We start from the raw sequence: 24,958 nt of genomic DNA, 5'->3' as shown, positions 1-24,958 counted from the left end.
TGTAGCAGTGCCTGGCCAACCTCTGGTGAAGAATCACAGAAATCACAGAATCACAGAATCCCAGAGGTTGGAAGGACCTTGAGAGATCAAGTCCAGTCGCCTTCCTAATGCAGGATCCCTACAATACATCATACAGGAAAGCAACCAGATGGGTCTTGAATATCTCCATAGAAGGAGGCTCCACCACCTCTCCGAGCATCCTGTTCTAGTGCTCCATCACCCTTACAGTAAAGAAGTTCTTCTGCGTGTTTGTATGTAACTTCCTATGTTCAAGTTTTAGGCCATTACTCCTTGTCCTATTGCTACGCACATCCGAGAAGAGCCTGGCCTCATCCATTTGCCTTCTAACTTCCTTCAGATATTTGTAAACATTTATCAGATCCCCACTCAGTTTTGATGTTTTGCCCTCTACGCCCTTCCCTGTCTTCGTAGCCCTTCTTCAGGACCCCTCCTAAGAGTTTCATGTAATTGCTATATTGTCGTGCCCAAACACATACAGTGCTTGAGATGAGGCTGCACAGCACAGAGCACAGTGGGACAACCCGTTCCCTTGCACAGCTGGCAGTGCTGGGCCTAGGCCTCACATACCTGAGGGTATGGTTGGCCTTTTCAAGCTGCCAAGGCACTCTGTTGAGTCATAATTTCTTAACACACCATCTATGCTGTGGTACTCTAATAGAGGGATGGTATTTTATATCTTGCTATGGCTGCTGAATGATTTGATCAGGCTGAATAGGCTGTAAGATTTTTCTGTCTCTTAAGAAAACTTCTTTGACTTCTCTCAACTAACATGTCATATTCTTCATATAATTCCATGTTTCCTCGAAGATCAATGCATTCTATAATTCTAGAATAATGTATTCTATGATTCTACGATTCTCACAAGAAAAATTAATTTCCATGCATGGAAGCTGAAGGAGGAGGCAACAGAGGGATACCACAGATATTATATAACATTTGGCCATCAGAGAGCAACATCTCTGTAAAAAGCCTGTTACTGAAAACTTATTCAGTAGCTGCATCATTCTAGTGCTAATACTGCACAATATTTACTTATTCTAGTAACATATTTTATTTAGAAAATAGGAAGCATTTGGTGCAACTCAAGTGAGAGAGAAAATGTTTGAGAGAGAAAATGTTTAAGAGAGAAAAGAAGGTACTTCTTCATAAACAGACTGTGAACAAGAGGCTGTGAAGGCAGAATATCAGTAGGTTCAAGACATGAGCAGATAAATGTGTGAACACCATAAACAGATATCAAAACCAAGAGACAGAGATACAGAGTCTAGCACTGCATTAGAAATTACATATGCTGGAAAGCATACAAAATAAAGTGGCTAGGACTGCATGATCATATTAATTTGGTCACTGGATAAAACAAGGCCAGTAGAAACACTGGTCTGATTTAATGGGTATCTGTCTACATCTGTGTTTTCTGAAAGGTAAGGAAGACAGAAGAACAAGTGTCTATGCATTCTATTAGAACATGGAATGAAAGTTTATTTTCCCAAAACATTGACAATTACCTAAATAATGCTAACTCGACACAGGACACCCTCCCCTCTTGATTCTCTATAAAACTCTATTCTAAGAGAGTACTAGAGAAAAAAAACATAACTCAAAAATACTGCTGTTTTATGGTAAGGCACCTTTATAACCTTACTTGCCGAATACTTTATCAAAAGAGAAATGTTCTACATTTGTACAACCAACTACAAGCTCTCCTTTAATTGTATATCAATATATCAAGTATATATCAAAAGTGAAACAATTACAACAGCAAACAGATAACCACCAGCCTACTACCAACTGCTACCCAACAAGGAATAGCTTACAGAAGGTAGTCTTCTGCCTGCCTCCTCTCTTCCTAACATAATGCCAACACTTGCTAAATGAACACACAACTATCTACATGCCCCCGTCCCTATTTTCCTGCCAGTGTAACAAGCTTAACCAGCTCACTGAGCAGCATCCAGGCTAGTGTTGAAGTGTGAACATAAAGTGAAGAGATACAGTATTCTGCCAGCTGAGCAGAACTCACCCACATGAACTGCTCTGATAGCAGGAGTTTTTGTAAAGAACAAAAAACAGCATGAGGAGCAGCAGTTTGAGATGATATCTATTAATGGAGCGATTGTTTGTTTCTACCCTTAAAATGAACCATTACTACAAAGTTCTGCTCTTACTGAAGACTTAGAAACTAATGCAGTAATAGTTCACTGAACACAGAACATGAAAATTAAAAAAAATAAATAAATAACATATGACATTACATAGAGACATAATTTATACTGTTTTTTTACAGGTCAGCCAGCATTGTTTCACTAAACTCAAGAAAACAATCTGCTAGCTTTGTGAGCTACAATAAAAAGTATTCCAACAAACTTTAAATGCAACCTAGTAATCCCAAGAAAGAAAGAATCCCCCTTAAAAAGAGTGGCTGATAGAAAACTGGAATAGTCTGTTGTTTACGCTTTCCTCCCCACTAGAAAGAAATGGTATTTTCTCTTCCACATGGAGTGTCAGTCAAATTATATCTGAATTAAAATGAGCTGATCAGAAAGATATAGACATTTATAGTTAAATTTAACAGCTTTAGCAGCTACATTGAAAGTAGTAAGACGACGAATCTACGATAACCAATCCTAGCAACATCACAGAATTAAGTATCTGAATTATAGTTTTATGCCACAGTTATCTGAATAAACAAAAAACCTGTTACTATCTGAAAGACAATCAAGAACCCATGCCTCTGTTACCTTTATGTCCTCCATCCTCTGTACTACCTTGGCGTTTTGTCTGCACTGAGTAGTACATGGAGTTAAAAGCATTCATTATTCCCTCAAATGAATGAACGATGAATCACTGTATACAAATTCTTCATACAATTCTTATAGTATCACGGTTCTCTTTATGGTTTATTATCAAGCTAAGGAGAACATTTAAAATCACAATAATCTTCAAATTAATTGTAACTTGTCAGAATATACTACCTTTCCTGTCAAAAGAAGAACCCTTGTCTCTTCTGAAATGTAATTCCGGTCATTGGAAAAATCCTATTTAAAAAAAATAATAAAATAATTAATTTGCATTTGATCTCTCAATCTTGCTGTTGTTTTTATATTTACATGATTGATTTCTGAAGAGTGACGGCACTATGCAACCTCAGAATCACAGAGGGGCTTTAGTTGAAAAGGACCTTGAAGATCACCTATTTCCAATGCCCCTGTTGTGTGCAGGGTTGCCACCTACTAGATCAGTCTACCCAGAGCCTCAACCATCTATTGATAATGAATAAATCTAATGAAGATCAGTCACACTCATACTTCAGAGAAGATCTGAATACTAACAGCGTGGCATACGTGGAGCTGGAATTTACATTTTTTCTTCTTAAATGACATGCCTCACTTGAAATGAAGTAAAATTGACTTCCCTCTTGCTTCACTTCCATCTTTTTATGGGAAGTCCGAAAAGAGAACAAGTGCTATCTTCTCTAGAAAAACTGGAAGCTGTGAACTTTGTCACTCTGACTACAGTTTACAGAGACAAAACATCACATCTGAATGCAGGCACCTATCACAGACACCAGCTCCTCACCACAGTGGGATCATTCAAACCAGAATTAATTAACCAGACTGTATTTTGTTTAAATGGACTCTGGTAAGGCAGTTAACAGTCTGAGATGGTGAAAAATGTGAAATGCATTGCTTGGTATGATCAACACTAGTATGGACAATTACTATAGTTCCACTTATACTTTTTTAAAAATATGTCTCTGAACGTTATTGCTGACTGTAGAGATATACTCACTAGGACTACTGCTGGGCAATAAGAGGACATCAAACAAAACAGCCAGTTATTAACAACTAAAAACATATCACAGAAGATCAAAAATGTTCCTTTTTCTTTTTTGGCTGGTTTGCATTCTAATTAAATATACAGTCAGAATATAAATATATCCCCTTACATTCAGAAGAGCATGTACAACACTTAAATGGAATGATCTAGCAATATCTGCCAGCATGTTGATCTTTACTCTATACAGCTCTCACCAGGTCACAAACATTTCTGGCTGAGACACAACTAGCTTATTGTACAGCTGGTGATACCAACTATATTGTTGAGGAAAAAATATATGTATTTTTCTATGACGTGATCTCAACTATAGCAATCAAAGAATTTCCCCTTATTATCCTGGAAATTAAAGTAATAAAAATTTACCTTTTCAGGTTGTGTAAAAAATTTGGTTGGCAATACAGGGTCCTTTGGTGAATCTGCATTGCATAAAGCACTTTTGCTGTTGATTACACACAGTGCTACATCACATACTGTATAAAGTTTCTGAAGAAAAAAAGAGAATTATGCTTTAGGAATTACTTGCTGTGCAGAGAATGCAGTTCTTTAGCAAATTGAATCTGTATGTGAAATAACCACTCCTAAGGACATATTTTGTAATTACATCATTAACCATGCTGTTGGCTCTTAGAACAGAGAATTCCTCATTTTTCATATTACACTATTTAATAAAACAATAAAACGACAGACATCTAAGTTGTACAATAGAAGCTCTTAGTCAAATCACCATAAATGGTTTCTCTTCTCAGCTGGTAACATATATTTAACAGCAGCCATATACTACAGTATTTCCTCAACAACAGAAAATAATTATGTTGGAAAATCAGATATTTGGAATTAAAATAAGCACTAGGAAATAACAGGAATATTTAACAAATTTTGTTTAATAACTTCTCTGGTGCTGTGTGCTGGCTAAGATCAGCAAGTTTTAGAAAGAATGAGACTGGTAGCATACACACAATGCTTGCAATTAGCACACTCTAAAAGAATTTAAATGTCTGAGCTAATATTTTTAAATTTCCTGTAAATCCTGTCCAGCAAGTAGCTTGCAAAACCTTAGCCCATCACCAAACACTTATCTGAACTGCACTTCTTACTTCATTGGCCTTTGGCTCATCAGGAGACTGAGCATCTCGTGTAAGCTTGATGTTTTCTGCCATCTTTTTCATGAAGGCATGGCTATTGTTCTCATTCTTCGTCATTAAAACTTCAAGCATGAACCACAGGCACCTAAAAAGCCATAAACCACAGTTACGTTCCAATTTTTATACAGTAGCTTCTTTGGAAAGAAAAAAAAAAAAGTCAGCTGTGCTAGCTTTTCCTTAAGCAACCAAGTCAATTTGAAAAAATCATGAACAGATAGCATCCAAAGAAGAGAACAGAGTCTAGACCTTTAATTGTAAGTGTTTCAGTCATACTCTTCAGAATAGAAAGAATTCCAGCATCTTGTAGATGGAATTCTACAATCACTATCTCAGGCTATGTCTATGATACTGCCAACAATGTATCATGACCACACAAAACTAGCTTAAACTATACAACTGCTCAACTGTTACCCACATTACATAAACACTGGAACAGACACACTAAAGGATCCAAAGTGAATAGGCCAGATACAACTGATGCAATAGAAGAACAGTCACATAAAGAAAGTTCATTCTCTGTATGCATTTCATTATTTCTTTGAATGTGAATTCAGAAGGAAAAGACACCTTTTTGAGAGAGAAACAACAACAAAAACAAACAACTCTACAGGACAGCCTCAAAAGACACCGTAAGTGTAAATATCAGAAATTATGAATAAGGAATTCACTAAGCATGTATTTACTTGTTTGACTATATTTAGGCCACATAAAACCCAAGATGACCTGAGGAGACAACTGCAAAACACACTGCCAGTCTGCTTCTACAAGTGTATGAGCATCTAAGGCAACACTTTAAAATGAACAGACTCTAAGAAGTCTTGAAAGAAATGCTGTATTACATTAGGAGAAAAATGTTTTGGATTTATCTCAGAAAACTTTTCAGAGAAGCGTTCCTGCCAAGATTCCTGTACATAGCATTTCTTTCTTTGGAGCAGTCCTCTCTGGCTAGTTCAGCCAGCCTGTGACAAGAATGAGGGAGGAAATCTGGCAACAAAGGACAGCCATACAAGGGATGTCCAAAAAAACTGTGCACTAGAAAGTACTTCTCAGAGAAAGTATTAACAACTGCAAATCAGAACTTGTTCAATTCTGTATAAAACAGTAAAGAACACAGTGGATTAATTCAGGTGTTGCCAAGAACAAGAAGTCCTCAAAAAACAAAACAAAACAAAACAAACAAACAAAAAACAACAAAAAACAAAACAGACTTGATTATTAGTTAAGAAATCTTTCTCGACTCCAGGTTCTGACCAAGTGTGAGTCAAGTAACTCAGAAATCAGAATAAATTCAGGTTTTCAACTAAAGACAAAAAAAAAAAAATCAGACTGGGATTCTCACACAGATAAAGGTGCAAAAAGAATTAAGATATGAACATGTATATTTATGCAAATAATCTAATTATACATACACTGTAATATGTCATTATATGTGCTTTTGTGGTACCAAAACAAGTTAGCTTACAGCTCCATCCAAAATGAATACAAAAGAAAAACAAATGAAAAACAAAGAATGGTGATGTGGAGAGATGGATGCCTGAACAGTTAATAATGGTTAAAGGTTACCATTTGGTCTTTTAGAATATACTGCTAAGCAGTTTCTTCCTTTTCCAAGACTAATGTTTTATCGACAGCATATTGCAAAACACACAATAGTCCATTTTCCTAATAATTTTTTCTAAGCACAGGAAATAGTTCTAGAATCATTTAACACTTACTCTTTGACATCACGAAGCTGATCAACATCCTGAGGTTTTGTGAAATCTGGATCATGTGCCAGTAAATGAATCATATATGGTACCACATATTCAGGCAGCAGGGACAGCAATTTTTCTGCAGTAAGAAACAAAAATCATAACTAATCTCTTTGTTACACGTACATACAGACATGCATCACAAGGCAAAATATTTTCAATTATTACTTTTCCAAATACACAGGACATAAAACTTCAGTCTGTGTTCTTTTTCCTGCAGATTCTACTTTCCACAAATCACAGAATGGTTTGGATTGCAAGGGACCTTTAAGATCACCTGGTTCTGACCCTCTTGCTTTAGACCAGGTTGCCCCATTATTAAATATAAATGAGTTTTACTACTTCAAAACTATTTGGCCCCACATCACAAAGAGATCATAAAACCTAACATATCAGAAAACAAAATTTTGTTTGTCAAGCAAAACAGCTACCAGAATAACAGTATTGTACCTTACATGTATGTTCCTCAGCAATGTACAGAAAAGTATTTTATGGTTAATGCTGAAGTAAATTTAGATTCAAATGTGATAAATATAAAAAATGAGAAAACAAATTAACTTTGTATTTATTTAGAAAAGCAATTTGCTTAACTTTTAATGATTACTTCTTCCAATTTAGCATTCAACCATTGTATTCTTCCGAAATTTACTGAAACACTAACCGTTAGCCATAGGATTCTGCTTAATGTATTCTCTTCGTATACTGATGTTTTTAAGCAAGCACTGTCTGGCATGTGCTCTTCTCTCTTTCACAGGATCTTTGGCACACAAAGCAAAGATTGCCATATATTCCAAAGGGAGCAGTAATTTCACAAGTGCTTTATGCAGTTTCTGGGCAAATATCTGCCTCACTTGGTAGCACTCATCCTGTAACAAAATAAAACATAAGAATGCAACCATAACAATCTTGTTTAAAACAAAATAAAAATGAAAAACATCCAACTGGAATGATGGGGTGACATGTTTTGAAAGCATCAACAAGTGTTGTATAATAAATATTTGCAGCTTCAAGAACACTCGAAAGCTGCCATGAGCAATATTAAATAATCAATTTAGCAGCAGCAAAAGCTCAGATGTAAGGACTTTGAACTCAAAGAACTCTAAGAATCACTTCAATCAACTATAAAAGTAGTTACTTACGTTAATGACAAGTGCACAGAGTTGGAACTGTTCTGGGGTAATTATTTCATGGTAACATGGCTCCTGCGCAAGCTTCATTATTGCACTGCCAGCAGCTAATCGTAGTCGAGACATATCGGATTTACTATACAAACAAGAGGGAAAAACCCCAAAACTCTGCTTAAATTACTTGCATATCACAATTTCTTTCTTTTTACAACACCATTCAATGAGCAATCAAGGTTTTCCCCAGTCTGACCAGCTCAACAGGTTCATATTGTTAAATTAACTCAATGACATTTGTGAAAATAAGGTGCTCTGCTCCTCTGTTGCACCTCTTTCTTGTTTGCATACCACTATGTGATCAAAGCAACTCATTTGTTACAGATTTCCCTTACCCTCTGAATAGAGATGTGGCGTAAAGTAACCCCACATTGGAAAGATGCTCCACCCAAAACTGCCCCAACATTTCAATGTATTCAATCTGATTGTTCAGTTATCTTCAAAGAAACTCCTGCAAGTCTCTCTGGAATGTCTTTTACTAGCAAGATATCTACAGTGTTCTAAGCTATATTATGAGTAGACTGCAAGAAAGAATCAATTTGAAGAATGCTTTCATATGCACCATTCCAGTCCTAAATTTTAAACTCCAGTCAGATCCACCTCCTATTATTCAATATTACCCAACATTATCTTCACACCTTAAAATTCTAAAAGGATTCAAAGAATTACTGCTTTTAGTATACAACTCCACAATAACATTATTACAAGCCTGAAAGTAACAGAATCTGACCTGATTCGCTTCTGTTCTGTCAAGTCTCCTTCACTGACAAGCATAGCTGATAACAGTCGGAGTGTGGAATTTGCAGATTTTGACTGGTTGTTTTTCATACCCAGCAGCCAGCGTACCAAAAGTTTAATTGCTTGCACCTATCAAAAATGGACAAACAAACAATGAACTTACTTTCTAGACTTGTTATGCGCTACAGCACTTATTAGAGTTGATATATTTTAAAAGGAACAGAACGAAGTAGTAATATTTACAGAAAGAGAAAGGCACTATCAGCTGTAGTTCAGTGCTTTCTCACAAGTACATCTACGATACCTGCTATATTATCAAAAATAAAAGCAACTAGACAACCTTTCTAAAAACAGCCACAACTAGAATCACAGTAAATAGCCTATCAAAGAGAACGAAGAAAATTCAAAGTCTCAATTTATATCAACTTTATTTACAGTCAATAAAGACTAATTACCTCTCCTACAAGGAAAACTGCAACTTTTGGTTGTCTTAATTTTCTCAACATTCAATATACTCAGCATCAGTAAACGAAGACACCAAAATGCATGGTTTCCACCAGTTTTGTAATGGTGTATTTATATAATTGACAGAAAACCCAGAATGGTACTTCTAAAAAAAACCAAAACAACCTAATACAAAAGTAATTAAAGATATTTACTGCACTCTAAAGAGATTTATCAAACTCTTCACTGCACAACTTCAAAATAGTATGTTTTAAACTCAAACATATACATTATTATTGGCAGCTGACCATTCACCTTTGCTAGTACTTCTGGAGAAACCTCTTCATCTGGAGACCACAACTTTCCATTTTTCTCACCTGTTGACTACAGATACTCATGTAAGTTTAAGAACTGGTTCAACCCATACAGAAAACGTAGAGAGAAAGAAACAAAACAGAGTTTTGGACAGAGCTTTCTTTCATACAGAAGATTTTTCTATGACGTGACATCTCTTTATAAGTCATTTATAGACCATTCCTTTATTGAACCATTTTGCAAATACAAAGCAGAACAAAACAGCTCTGTTCCCCAATAAAAAACAAAGAGAATTGCAAGGACTTAACGAAAAAAGAAGATCTTACCCTGTCATTCATTAGAAGATCTTTTACAATGAAATTTGCAACAACAGATTTCATTGGAGAAGCAAACTGGTCTGGGGCCAACATAGAAATATGACCCAGTGAGACTAATGGAGTTATAAGTTGTTCTGGTACATCAGCATTCAAACTTCTACTAAGAGGCTGAGGAAAAAAAAGTATGTATATATTAAAAATGAGCCGTAGATATGTAAATCACCATGCCTAAAAAACTGCTTATTTTAATACTGGGCTGCAGATGACTTTTACAGGGTTTTTTTTCATAAGAATTAGTAACATTTGCAAAACAGAATGGAGAAAGAATGCAATTTCCCAATTAACAGAATAATTAAAATCTCACGTGAGATAGGGGCAATATGATTTTATGTTCTCATCCTGTTTTAACAGTGAAACACATTAAATGCTGGGAGAAATGGGAGAAAATCTGACCTTATGTTGAGTTATAAAAATCTGAAATGTAGCTAACAAGTGTCAAAAAAACCCCTAAAACTAATAACTGTACAACCCCGTAAATAGTTGTTTCCACTGGTGATCAGTATTTCCTTCAAGACAACAGTTATGATAATTCCAGGTTTGCTGTATCACTCAGTACCTTTCCACTGTAACCTGATAGTAGAGAAGGGAACATGAACTTGCACTCCCATGTAAGTCTAAGCAGAGAGATCACACTCTGTAAACTTAATTCAAAGATTTTCACACATCTGAATTATATATATGTTCAAAGATGGCCACGGTGGAGAATCTATGATATTTTACAAGTGCATATTAATATTAGTATTATTTAAGAGCTTATAGTGAAAAGTAACCTCTCTGCCCTACATATGATTTTTTGCTTTACCACTTTTCTAAGTAGTAAGAGAGGAGTAAGCTAGTGTCTTCACTTACAGATGTGTACTTCTCTGCATTCACTTTCTCAGTGAGAAAGTAATGCACAGACACAGACCTTAGACATGGAAATTCAATATGGTTTGAAAGTAGAGGATGTTACTCTCCATTTAGTATCTGCTACATGCATTCTCGTGAGATCTGGTGTGGAGATTCCAGCATATTTACTTTAGTTTCCTCTAATTTCTCCCATATAGACAAAAAAGGAGCACCTTATGTATCAGAATGTTACAAAGACTACAAGAAACAGAAATATTAATAGTTTTCTATTGTAAAAGTAATGACTTAACTACCATACATCTGTAGGCTGGCTTCATAAATTATCTGTTAATTAAAAATAGAAATTAATCATTAGTCTCAACTAAGAACAGAAAAAAAATTAAAAACAAAAAAACCAAGACATACCTCAAAGATCTGAGCAAGTTGCACTTCTTTATTTGAAAATATGGCATGTATACAGTGAACGGCTTGTTTTGCCTGATGGGGAGTGCCTCTTTTTGCTTTCTGATGCAAAATTGGAATTAATGTTCTGTAAACATTAAATAAAATACTTCAAAATACAATTTGCAATCTACAAAACATGAAACTTTTCACCTACACAGACACATCTCTACAGAACATGGTCTTACAAATCATGCGCTCCTTTGAAGTCAGTTCAGAAAAGACCATGATAAATTGAAAACAAACAAACAAAAATATTTAATATTACTTGCTGAACATCTGACTGTATACAGGCAGAAAAAAGCTCAGAGGGAAAAATCAAACATGAAAGAAAACAGTGATCAAAATAAGGTTATTAAGGTTATAGCGTGGGGGGAACCAACAGTGGGGGACAGTAATATCTGAGACACTAATTCATGATGTTTAGCACTCAGTTACTGAGTCAAAATGACAGAATTGCTTACAGAACACCTGACACAGAAACATCTCAAAAAACATTACTTTCTGGAAAAGTTCATTAACAATACAACAATTCAGTACACAGATCAGTGCTCAGGCTTCACTAACATTTTCCATAATCAAAAGTAGCAACAACAGGTGGAAGAAAAAAATTTGACAGCATCCTTATCACACAAACCAAGGTAAATTTACATTATAATGTGCATCTTTACGCGTAAACTTGTACACGTTCACACATGGTCTATCAGTTCTATTGAAAGCAGTGACCATACTTAGCAGACTCTAAAACCATTTGGAATTCCCTGTCCATGAAGTGGGGCACAAAACCATTCATTTCTCATGTGAGGAAGAACTTGGGTACTACTGGTGAACACTACTCCAAAGGACAGCACGCAGTCTGCATACAGTTGGTTTAAAAATAAAAATAAAAAAGCCAAACAGGTTACTTGAAACAAAACTATTTTTCACTTATGATAAACATCACTGAGTATATGAAATCTAGAACAACTGCCTATATTCTGACACGCTTTTGCACAGTAGTAATATTGCAAGTATTTCAATATATGAGAATTTGTAACCTCTACTTTATAACCCGGATTAGTTAGTTACTAAAAGGCTGATTTTAACATTTTAGACGTCAGTCACCAAGTTGTAAAGTCTGTGAATACTTAGATTATATGTAGCTTTAACCAACAGTTAAAGCATGAACAGTATGATGACAATATATAGACAGCCTTTTATTCTTTCTTAGAAATGTATGCCTGCTTTTGGAACTTGTTTCTCAATTTGTTTCAAAACAGAGCTGTTAACTACAGATTACATTTTCATTCCTTACAAAGACAGAAATATCATGTGAAGGAAATTATTGTGCCAAGAAATTACATCTCCACCATATTTCTGTTGTTGCTTGTTTTGTAACCTGGGAAACATGCTACACTCTGGTTTTAACATATCTATTATAAAAGGACTTTCAAAAGCAGGTAATATCTTAAATAAATAAACAAATAATGTGAGAACAGGGAATTTAAAAATGAAGAGACAGAAGCTTTGTGAAAGAATACAAAATGATGGAAGACAAGCTGTTCATATTCAAAAGACTACAATGTAATTTCAGGGGCAATACTCTGAATTAACTACCAAGAGCTAGAAGTCCGGGTATGAGAAATGCATGTAAAGAAATACACTCACGATCTTATCTGCGGCAGGTCTGTTTCTATTTTGTGACCCGTGTTTCTGAAAATCTGTATGGCTGCCTCAGCTACCTTATCATCTTCCATCCTGAGGCACTGCAGCAGAGACTCATAGGTCTCTGCAGAGTGAAACGAGGTAGGATGTGTAAAGGACAGAACCTGCAGATACATATTAAACCAAAGGTATAAAGGTATACATCTCCAAGATAAGTGAATCATCAGAGAAACAAACTTACAGCTGTTTACCAGCCTTATCATCAACAGAAATAGCTATTACATGCTCACAGGAGATTATTACATTCAAAAACTACATTTTTGGAGAAAGTTATACAGACATTTTCAAATAAACTAATCTACCTTTTTTTCTATAGGGCCTCCTTTCCTCCAAACATTTTATAAGATATAACATTATTTGAATATGGAAAAATATCTATTAAAATGAATATTTATCCAAAATTATTCACTTAAACTCCAGTCTACTTAAAAACACTTTTCAACTAAATGTAATTGAACTGAAATCCTAATTTCTCCATAATCTCTAGTCTCTGAGCAGAAAAGAAATCAAGAAAGTTAAAACAACCACAGTATTTAATTACTGTCTTTTAATCTAAACTAATGGAATACACATTCTTTTAAATAGAAGTCGTGTTAAATAAAAAACTAAGTGCACAAGAATTCAAGGAGAGAACAAACCATTATCCCAGAAGAAAACTATATTAAGTATAACAAAGTTCAAATAACACATTGTAGGGAGAGCAATTAAAAAAATACACATATTTTGTATATTTTTTAAGGTTTATCTTATATTGGTTTCTTTGATCAGAGTTGTCTGTATCAGTATCTGAACTTTCTTAAAGGTATCCATGTCACAGCAACAAAGCCTTCAACCTTAACAGCTTTCTTTTCTGAGCTACACGTACAAACAGACTTTACTTCCCTGTGTAATTCTGCACAACTGTTTCTAATGCATGGCTGCTGTTACCAAATTTGGTGCAATATGTCTTCATGAAGTTCAACTTGTTCATTCACACGTGAGAAAGGTCTCACCTCAATCATCTAAACTTCCCCTCCATGCCTTTCTTTCTTACTGTACAGCCCTCTTTTTAACATATTGAAAACAAACTACCAAATCCATTACAGATGTTATCCAGATATTTCAAGTCCTTCCTTCTCTCCTTCAGGCAATTCTCACTCATCAATACCTTCCCCCCTCCTTGTTTGCTTTCCTTACAGCACTGTACAAGCCAACAAGATGTGCCTCTCCTAGTCTGCCCTTTTCTCCTCTTCACACTTTGTGGCTTTATCATTCTCTTTGACTTCCCTAAGAAACCAATTCCTGCTTTAAGGAGAATACTTCTATTCTGTGTGTCCTTTGCAAAAGATACTTTTCCCCAAAACTTGTTATTTTTATATGGTTTTCCCAAGCAAGTACTAGTAACCAAAACCTTTCTGTCATTACAAAAGTTCACTAAATAATAGCTTGCACATACTTAAAATATACTTAAATAAATACTACTACTAACATTCATTCTTTAGTCACACCACTGCCATTCCTTCCTTTACAAACTATAGCTTACTGTAGATTATTTAATGTAAATTACCTTGAGAAGTTCAAGTCCTGCACGAATTGCAGTATCAGGACTTACACCCTCCTCTTCATCATCAGCTGTCCCCTCTATTGATTTATTCATCAATTTTACTAGTGCACTAAAATAAGAGATAGAAAAACAAACAAACTAAAAAAAAAAACAAATGAACTTGAAAACATGCAATATCAAGTTTGAGCAGCAAGATTATCTGGTTTCGACAATAATTTATGGGATAGTGATAGTCTGTTTTGTGTTTTTGTTACAGTCTTTTTCTCAAACTATTTCATTATTCCTTTTCTTTCTGACTTAGCTTACTGCAAAATTTAATTGCTTAGGAAAAAGACATGTTGGTAGCATTCAGATCAACATAGAGTTGCAAATGTTTCAGAATATAATTAGATTGCCAGACAGGTCTCAAAAGGAATAGAAACATTCTCTTATTCAATCCCATAAAAATTAATTAATTCAGCTGTTATATTGAAGACTGTGTTGCAGTTAACTATGTGAGAACTATGATCATCATATTCACCTTACATCCCACAAACAGCAGTTTCACAGGGAACAACTGCCATATTTTATTGTCTTTATTTTATTTATTGCTATTGATGTAGCATTGCAAAGCACTAAGAAAAAAAAAAAATTCTTCCCCCCCCCCCCCAAAAAAACAAAACCAAGACCCCGCACTGCTAGAAATGCAAGATATTATTGTAAAATATGTATTTTTAAATGTCTATCTACAGTTAGGGCAGACTAACCTGTCTAATCTACTCCCAAGAAAATCTTTTTTTTTTTTTTTTAAACTTAAATCAACTTTATAACCATTCATGAGCTCCTATGATCTTCCAAACTTACCTAATGGCTTCTGAGTCAATATGTACAGGAGCAATTCTTTCCAAAAGAAATTTGACCATTTCCAGAAAGGGATTTGTTGGCTGCTTAGGATTTGCAAGTTTCCGGGCTATTTCTCTCTACAAGAATGTTACATTACCAACAATAATTATTCTCATCTTAATTATTTCCTAAGCACACTGAATAAGTTAAATAGAATTAGTTCTTTAAACTACAGAAATACAGACTATTGTGTAAATAGTCAATGAAATGTATTTTAAGGAGGACTGTTGTTATCCCTGGATCTTTATCACATTACAGTGAAAGAAGGCATGCTTTGCAACAGCATTAATACTCAAGATGCATGTAAACACCTTCTTCTTTCTTAAGTGTTTCTTAAGGAAGTGGAGACCAGATTCAAAACAGAACCAAGAGAGTGCTAAGTGCAACACAGACAGAGTTTAAGTATCTATGCAGACAAGAGTAATTCACAGATCTGTATATAACCTTGCTGCATGTTTCAGATTCCATAATTTCCACAAAATGCAAGAGAAGCTACAGTGCTGCAGATATGGAGAAGCACTATGCCACTTCAGTTACAACAGATGTTCAGACTCCATGTTCTTGCCTGGGAATGTCTTTGAATCAAAAACCTGCTTTTCCCCCTCTGAATGCAGCAAGTGTCAAGAACATTAAATTCTGCTGCAAACTCTACAGAAGGTGGTGGATACAAAAATATTTTTATTTTGAACACAAGTTTAAAATGTCTCAAATAAATAATTTCTCAACCTTCCTTCTACTTCAAGTTCAGAAGCTGTAGATCTATGCAGACCAGGAAATTGCCCTAACCATTTCAGTAAGCAATCTTCAGGAGAGAAAATAAGTCTTCCCTTTGAAACTGCATCACTGCATTCCCAAATTGCAAAATCAGCTATTTTAGAAAGAGATGTATTCCATATGTTAGTGGTTTAGAACATAATTCTCTATGCCATTCTGTTCTCTTCCCTGGACAATTACAGAGCCATTAGGCAAAAACCAAGAAGCCTGTGTTTGCTGATGCTCGGTACTGAGATTTTTGTCAACCAAATTGCTGCAACTGTTGGCACTGTAAATCACTGGAAAAGCCTGATTTAATATTAATGTGTGTATTCTCAGCAGTGATATTAAATAAATGAGAGAGAGAAAAAGATTGACCTCAAAATAATTTTGTACAAAGAAAAATGAACGAATAATATGCAGATGGTGCAATAGTTGTTGTGCTCATACTTATGTAAATTTTATCAGTGTTGGGAGACAGTTTAAAACAGTTTACATAAAAAAGATTCTTGAAATGAAGCAAAAAAATGAAATTAGTCTTTTAAACTTAATGTTTGATCCTTATAACCTCAGGAAGAAATAAAGCCAGTATTTGTTTGCTTTTTTTTTAGGATGATTGCCAAATATTTTATTATCAGTCATCTCTACAGGTTAACTAAAAAGGTATTTTATAACAATGAGAAACATATAGAAATCATATTAAGGTATCAAAATAGACTATTAAGTCTTAGTAACTGTTTTAAGCACAAATATTTAAAAAAGTTTGCTTTTCCATCTCCTTACCACACAGACATCTGCCTGTTTACATGAACACGTAGGGCTAATTAACAGCTCAAGCTGGGACCGAAGCTTTTCATCATCGCCTAGAACCTGATTGAATTTCTTCACAAAATCTTGTGCTTTCCCAGGATCTGGAAGGTTTTCTATGTAATTAAACACAGTTTAATATAAGATAAATTTGCTACTTGAGAATGAGAACATTCATAAAAAATTAATTTCCAAGAACACTGTAACAGCAGTTTAAAGAACTTATTAACACTTACTTGCTATGGTCATCAGCTTCCCAAACATGGCAGCACTGTTTGCTTCTGACTGAGGACAACAGCAAACAGAAACAAACAAAAAAAACATCAGCACTGCTCCCTCATGAAAATATACCTTTAAGATCATCCGTCAGGTATATTGCAGCAGCATGTTCTATTGGAAAAAGACCTAAAAAGCCCAACAACCAGTTCTAATAAACAAAGAAAAGCCCTCAACATTAAACCCAAAACACTAAAGGTATCCTCCCATACTAAAACCCCAAAATAACCATGCACTTGCATTTAAAGTCTCTGCTAGTTTGAAGATTTACTTTTAAAAGTATACTTAAACATTTACAAAATATTCCACTCAATGGAAAATGTCAAAGTAGTTTGTAAAGTGAGAATCAGGAATTCTATCAAAAGTGAACAAAAACTTGAAAAACCGCCTTAATTTCTGCTGAAGAAACTAAAGGAGGCCATACACATGGCAAGCGTTACTAAAAGCAACTTAATGTCAACAGAACTTTGTCTACATGTTGAAATCAAAAATCAGCGGAACAAATAAGATAGCATTAAAAAAAAAAGCAAATTAGTCTAACAAGTCAATTTGATAAAGCATTATTTTTTTCAAAACCGTACTGTGGGCTGCTTATGCAAGTCTAGTAACTCCCGTACGTGACTCCTCAGCATGTTCTGGCACTTCCACATCTCATTCAGTGCTCTGAAAAAGTGCAAAATCAGAAAGAAAAACATGATTTATTTGTCACAATAACATGCTGGATGTAGTGTTAAATAAATAATCTTGTTTACTAAGTACACCATCTGACTGAGTGAATCAAATCCACAAAGTATTAATAATAACAATTCTAAACAAAATAGATCATTTTTCATTTTTATTCATCTACTTCTATCAATTTCATATATGTAGGACAACACAATGAGAATGCATTGTTCTCACAGGATGAAGACCTAAAACAAATCCTCTCAAATATCAAGGTGCCTTCTTGTCTAAAGGCCTCATTCAGTTCGTATGTAAAATTATTGGAGCTACAGGAAACATTTTGAAATTAAAATCACAAATAATGTTAAGCATCAGCTACTTGTAATGTTATTTAAGTCTTGATAATATAAGCAGGTGATGTTAGAAAAAAAATGAAAAACAGTAAGTATTAGCTGAATTGGAATTATACTCACTTGACAGCATTTGGATCCAAGCTGGCATACAAATAGTACAAGCACTTCATTCGCTCTTCTGTTTCCAAATTGTGTGGAACAAGATACTGAGCAAAGATTTTCTCTACTAGTAATCTGCAGGAAAAGAAGAGAGAAAATCTGCACATTTCCAAAACTAGTAGTATCTTTTAGATAAGCTGAAAGAAAGAGGAAAAAAAAAAACAAAACAAAACAAAACAAAAAAACAAACAGAAAAGAAACTAGATTTTTCCCCCACAGAAGAAAAGTGGCCTCTTTTCATCTGTAAAGATAACTTCCACTGCTGATAGAAAGATTACCAAGAACTGCTTCTTGAGAGCCTTTCCATTAAATTTCACCTTTAAGAGGATGAAACTTTTTGTCAGCATCCAAATTCTCCTTTTTCTCCAGGTTTGAAGAACCTCTGTTCATTCTTATGCGTAAATGAAAGAGATACAGACAGTAAAAAGCCCAGATAAAGAAGAGAGGATATAAAAATTTAACTGAAGTAAAAGTAAAGAGCCGAAGCATCCTAGAGGGAAAGGGTAAAATAAAATAGTAGCATTTCACAAACGTAAAATATTTGAAACTGTTATTTATAACACAGAAAGTAAAGTCAGCATTGAAAAAGGTAGAGAAAAAGAACAGCAAAATGTATAGAGGAAAAGGAGCAGAGGGAAACCCAAGTGAGTGCAAACCAAACCAACAAGAACTTTATCCAGTTATCTCTCTTAAAGCAACAACAAAGTCCTAACAACAACAGAAGCAGACATACCAAGGGTTTTCAATAAAATACAAAACTCAAGCTACTATATGACTGTATAGTCCATCTAGTAACACTGCCCAAAATGAAAGAACAATCAGATATTAATCTAATCCTTAGCAATGAGAGCTGTGCAGTGTCCAGTCACACAATACCATATTAACAGACAGACATTTTGAATTTACAGACTTTGTTTGCTATGATTCCTGGCAAGTACTCAAGGAGTGCCTTATACAAAGAACACAGAAAGCAAAACAGGTCAAACGTAAGTTATTTCAACACAAAGAAAATTCAAAGGGACATGAAGTCAAGGCAGAGGAATAAAAGTATGACTATGAATATGAATACAGTTATCACAAGGCATTCCATTAACATTAAAGAGAACTTGGCTTTTTCCCTTCAGGTGTACATTTTCACTACTGATGACTTGGAAAACAGGGTTTTTAGATCTCAGGAGAATCCATTTCTTTTTAATATAACAGGTGATTGAAGGCATCAGAGCTACCTGCTTTACTAATTTTTGAATAGTGCTGTAGCCCATGTCTCTACAGATGCATTTTCCAAAACAGCTGTCAGTACAAATCGTGAGGCTGTATTATGCCTTCCTTGGTCAATGTCAGCTAAGGTAAAGATTTACAAATAGGTAGTATCTATGGAACACTGACTTGTCTCCTGTGAGAAAAGTCATTGACTGGCATATTAAGAGCTGGCAACAGGACAGTGTTTACGAAGTGGTTATCTTGCACCATTCCCTATGTATCTGTTCTAAGAATCTCAGCACATACAGGTGATTAACTACCTTTACAGCTGCAAGTTCTCAGACTTGAGCACAGCATACCAATACTTATATTAGATCAAAAACATTAGAAGATGTTAACATTAAAGATGTCTAGAAAAAATTTCTTCTGTTCCACCTCATGCCTGAATACTACGTGATACTGCACTACTTATTTTCTTTTGAAAGACCTAGTGTCATTCCACATGCACAAAGGAAAACACTTCAAGGCTCAGAAAGCTGTTCACCATTATATTTTATCCTCCTTCCCTATGGAAAGAACTCAGGCCAAAAGTTGCCAATTTTGACTTATACTTGTGTGTTTAAAGGCCTGGAATGGTTGAGTCTTTAAAATCATAGCACTTTTACAGCTCTTCTAGTACTTAAAGTACTATCATTAGAACTCTATCAATAACAACATCGAAATACATTCACTTCCTAGAACCACAGAACGGCTTGGGTTTGAAGGTACCTTAAAAGACCACCCAGTTCCAATGCTCTGCCATGGGCAGGATTACCAGCCACCGGATAAGGCTGTCCAGGGCCCCATTCAACCTGGTCTTGAGCACTCCAGCATGGGGTATTCACAGCTTCTCTAGTCAGCCTGTACAAGTGCCCCATCATGCTCTGAGTATCAAATTTCTTCCTAACATCTAATTGAACCCTTTTCTCTTTTAGCTTAAAACTAGTGCCACTTGTCCTATCTTCCACTCTAAGTACATCAACTAATGAGACAGAGCAAGAATTTCATTGTCCAACCTTAAAAACTAGCAAAATTTTGATTAAAATTCAGGGTATCAGCCAAACTAGAACAATACTGAGAATCAAGCTGCCAGTCATTCAGTGTGTGGACACCCAAAAAGCAAACAGCATGCAGTCACTGCACTCAAAAGACTGCCTTATATGGCTTAACAAGACTTCTAGAAAACAATCACATTCAAAAAAGAAACAGAGCTTTGATGATGTTATCCTTTGAAATTCCTTGACTTGCTTCCTTCACAGTATTCTGCATTTCCAATAAGCTGGAATACTGAAAAAAAATCTGACACATTCACCATAGAACTTTGATTCATTCCCTGCATGCTGAATGAGCTATGAACACACTAGAAAAAAATACAAATCTCTCCAACATATTTGACATACACACAAATACAAAATTAGCTTTCTATAAACTACATAGAGATTTCCTAGTTGATTCCGCTATTTGATAATTCTACCTCAGCAGACTTCCAGTGTACAATTTTTTTTTTTTTAAAGAAAGCAATTAATAAAATATGTAACAGAAACAATTATGACCAGCAAGACAAACAAAAGCAAGATCCTTCACAACTGCAGCAGTGCTCTGTGATACAGAATTAACTATAATAGGTGGCAATTGAAGGATGCTGTCACCCATTTGGGCTAGTTACTAAGATTATGCAACATACTGAAATAGTAGACTGTATATGCAAGATGCTAAAAAACACTATAAAGATATGGCTGGATTACAGCTCTGCTATGTTAGAAATCTAAGCTCAATTTCCATCATTGTGCGATTGCATAGTTTGACTTTTCTTGTGAAAGGACAAAGAAGTAAGAGCTGAAAACTATCTTCCAAAATCTGAGCCAAAATTCTCTCTCCCAAGCCAAAAACAATATTTCTAAAGGGACTGAGTGACAAAACAGAAAAAATTAGACAATGGTGAAAGCACTCCCTGACATTTCTTCAGTTTCTGTTCTAACTAAAGGGTCAATTTCTATGGAGTCTAACAAAAGAAGATGTCACTGTGGTACATACATGTACAGTACTCACAGATCGTTGATTTTAACATGCTAACCTCTGGGAAGTAAAAGACAAACACAGCAGTGCATAATAAACGCAAAATCTGATGGCTGTTTTCCATGCAGAGGTTAGTTAATGACAATTTACCATCATAGAAGACATAGTTCTATCAGTACAAAGAATAAATACAAGAACAGATAAGGCAACCATCCTGGAGTTCTTAATACATCTTTACTACTTATTGATTTAATATACATAAAACACGTGTACAGAATGCGATGTAACAGCTTTTTCATGATAAGCACATATTTTCATTTTCAGAGCATCTCTTATCACTGTACAATTAAAATTAGGAAGGCTTAGGTTGACTCACTTGTCATCAATGCTATTTTGATAATATATGTGCAAAAGTTTATCCTTTATCCAGCTCACTTTCTCTGCAGCATCTTTTCCAGCCTCGGCATGAAGACAGTATTTCTTGTATAGCTGAGCAAGACCCATCATAGCTTCTTTTCTCACTCGCCACTTGAGAAGGAAGAGAAGGAGATGGGTAAGTAGCTTTGGTAAATAGGTATCGAGCATACAAAATACAGTAAATATGTAGAAGCACAAAAAAACAAAACGGGCACATTCTGCTCTCCTACATTTAGGCTCTGCAAACACTGAAAAATTAAGAGTTTCTAAATTAAACTTCGTAATATCTATTCGTTTCTTGTCTTTACTCTTTACAGATAATACCTTGCATAGTAATCTGTTGCTCCCATGTGCTGAGCAAAGAAAAACTAGGAGTTTGGTGGTATTAAAACTTAAGTAGAGCTTAACAGGCATGTCTGAATGAGTGCTTTCTTAAGCCAGGGTTTGGAATATTTATGTATTCAGAGTTGGGCACCAAGCAGAGGTGGCAGCTTTTTTTCCATCAGCATTAAATTGGCGAACTTATCTAGGAATCTACACCTTAAGCCTAGCTGAGCAAGCTAGGGCTTCAACTCTGAGACCAGTTTCCACAACAGTGAGAAAGCCTCATTTTGCCAAAGCTTTGAAGTAATCACTGTAAGAGAATATTAAAGAAAAAAAAGAAAGGAAGAGCTATCTGCAGCTTCCAGTTTTCGGTGATTGCTACTTTATCCATTCATGTAAACAGGAAATGTTCCCATTAATAAACACTTTGACAGGATCTACAGACCCTCTTACACCGACTTGCCGAAGAAACCAGAAGAAACCATTTCACAACAGATGAAGGATTAATTGAGGCAGAGACTCGTATTTCCCACTTAATAGTCTACGTAGAAAATCTTTGTTAACTAGTAAAACTCCTTCACCAAAGACTGCAGGTCTGAGTTACAAAACTGATCACAATAATCCCTTTCCTGTTGGAATAGTTAATTTCTACCACAGAATTAAGAATAATAACAATAATAATAAAAAAAAATTAGCTGACAAAAGCCACAGCGGTTTTTAGTACATATAGAAAATGAGGAGTTAGAACTAATTAATTCAGAAAGTATTAAAGAAAGCCCCTTCGTGCTAAGAGTCTGTTCATGCTAAGGAAACGATCTCACTCTGACTTGTTGGAAGTGCCAGTGAGAAGCGGGAGTTAGCCTAAACATTTTAGATCTCATAAATAACTTTGGAGGGGTGGGGGAGGGGGATAATTGTCTAATAGGTGAGAGGGAAAAAAAAAAAAAAAAGGACGTGGTCTTAATCATGGCTGAACATTGAGCAAGGTCATACTACAAGGACAAAGAGTTGCTTTATAATAGCCAATATAATATATTCAAAATCAGATTTATTAGGTATAAACATGACAAATCCCTTTTCTCCAAACCCAAACCCATTACAGTAACATTCTCATCTAAATATGTTAATGTAAAAAGGAGAAAGTCATTATAAAAGAATTAAAGTGGTTATCTAGAATGGTGTGCTTTATAGAAATAACACTGCCTACCAAACAGGAACAAAAAAAATACTGGCATTGCTACACAGCATTATCAAAATATCACCCTCCAAAACACTACTGAGCCACATCCAAAACAGTGAAAACACAAAAACATATAAACTGTGATAAAATTGAATGTAAAACCTTGATAAACCATTGCAAAGTTTCTGAACTGGTATTGCAAGCATGTAAATTAAAACACGTTCACCAAAGACTCCAGAAACAGGCAGCATTCAAGACTCCTTTGTAGGGTTGAAATCCAATTTTATTCCAAGACAATAGTCTGAGAAGGATTCTTAATTTAAGTATAATCAGAAGATGTTTTAAAACAGATTAACTAAGAAGCAGTAACAAAATCATTAAGACCAGATGGTATCCTAACCATGATATCTACAGGAATTTAGAAATGATGTATCAAATACTAACTATTCCATTACTGCAATCTGTCAATGAACAGACTGAACAATTGTCCAGGAAAATGGCAAATGTGAAATGACTTTTTCCAAAAGGATTCCAAGAGAAAGAGTGCCACGCATTAGAAAATGTGATTTTGAATGGGAAAACAGACTGAGACAAAACAATAAGAGCAATAAAGTGCAGACCACAGGAAGAAAAAAAAAAAAAAAGAAATTAGGAGAATTAATCATTATGATTTACATAAAGGGAAGTTATATCTAACAAAAACGTAATTATATCAGACCCACAAGGATGGCAGTAAAACTCACTGAGACCCCCAGAAATTACTAACTAAAGCACAGGAGTCAAAAGGTAGAAACAAATGGCTGGTATTCCACAATGAAGGGAATCTACGGATGGAATCAAGAGGGAATTTGTTTCACTTAGTAAAAAGAATTAGAAAACTAACTGAACGTTGAGCATAAAATATGTTGATATAGGATGACTGAGGTTGCAAAATCTAATGCTATGATAAATAACTGTAGACAAATGTTACGCTACTGAACCATCGCAACGTAAAACAAAATAAACTCAGATTAAGATCAGGTTTCCCCACCACCTGCACTAACTGCATGAACAGCACTGGAATGATGCAAGATATTGAAGTCAATATGGAAGTTCTCCAAAGTTGAGAGCTCAGTATTCAGAGGTAGCACAAAAGACAAATGTTACAGAGTAACAAAAAAAATTGTGTCACTAAGAATGTACTTAATATGTATGTATGTATTTTGAATACCAGGCTGAGTCTGGTTACCTTGGTTCCACCAGGACTGCAGAACAACCAGACAAGAATGATCAGAGGTATGAAATGACCTGTGTGGAAGTCAGTCAGGTGAGTCTTTATCTTGGAAAGCAGAGGAGTGGAGAATATAAGGTATACATACTTGTTAATTGTAAGTGGGACAGCTTTTTTTTTTTATTATTATTATTTCATATAATGCAAGAACTACAATTCAAGAACTACTTCTTCCCCCACACATACATTAAACATGAAGAGGTGCCAGGGACAGCCAACAAGTACAAAGAGGTGAAAGAAAGAAATTTCTAAATTCAAGGGAGAAAATTCCATTGA

At 35.1% G+C, this 24,958-nt stretch overlaps 1 protein-coding gene across 5 annotated transcripts in view; it reads right to left on the bottom strand.

Moving 5' to 3' along the window:
- Window positions 1–24,958, bottom strand: part of PDS5A (PDS5 cohesin associated factor A) — a 72,939-nt gene that overhangs the window by 7,251 nt on the left and 40,730 nt on the right. For all 5 annotated transcript variants that reach the window (XM_085223289.1, XM_085223288.1, XM_085223290.1 and 2 more), the window contains exons 12-29: window positions 21,868–22,019; window positions 18,198–18,311; window positions 17,643–17,724; window positions 17,022–17,070; window positions 16,762–16,901; window positions 15,187–15,302; window positions 14,347–14,452; window positions 12,744–12,904; window positions 11,061–11,184; window positions 9,756–9,914; window positions 9,430–9,498; window positions 8,663–8,799; window positions 7,891–8,014; window positions 7,413–7,617; window positions 6,716–6,830; window positions 4,953–5,085; window positions 4,222–4,341; window positions 2,994–3,056 (exon numbers count right to left, since the gene is read on the bottom strand). In XM_085223289.1, the coding sequence (XP_085079415.1) occupies window positions 2,994–3,056; window positions 4,222–4,341; window positions 4,953–5,085; window positions 6,716–6,830; window positions 7,413–7,617; window positions 7,891–8,014; window positions 8,663–8,799; window positions 9,430–9,498; window positions 9,756–9,914; window positions 11,061–11,184; window positions 12,744–12,904; window positions 14,347–14,452; window positions 15,187–15,302; window positions 16,762–16,901; window positions 17,022–17,070; window positions 17,643–17,724; window positions 18,198–18,311; window positions 21,868–22,019 (2,169 nt within the window). The remainder of the gene's footprint in view (window positions 1–2,993; window positions 3,057–4,221; window positions 4,342–4,952; window positions 5,086–6,715; window positions 6,831–7,412; window positions 7,618–7,890; window positions 8,015–8,662; window positions 8,800–9,429; window positions 9,499–9,755; window positions 9,915–11,060; window positions 11,185–12,743; window positions 12,905–14,346; window positions 14,453–15,186; window positions 15,303–16,761; window positions 16,902–17,021; window positions 17,071–17,642; window positions 17,725–18,197; window positions 18,312–21,867; window positions 22,020–24,958) is intronic.

This window comes from Meleagris gallopavo, chromosome 4, assembly GCF_905368555.1.
Source record: "Meleagris gallopavo chromosome 4, MGAL_WU_HG_1.1, whole genome shotgun sequence".
NCBI lineage: Eukaryota > Metazoa > Chordata > Aves > Galliformes > Phasianidae > Meleagris > Meleagris gallopavo.
Note: the sequence above shows the minus strand (reverse complement) of the source record. Positions and strands in the feature narration are given on the sequence as shown.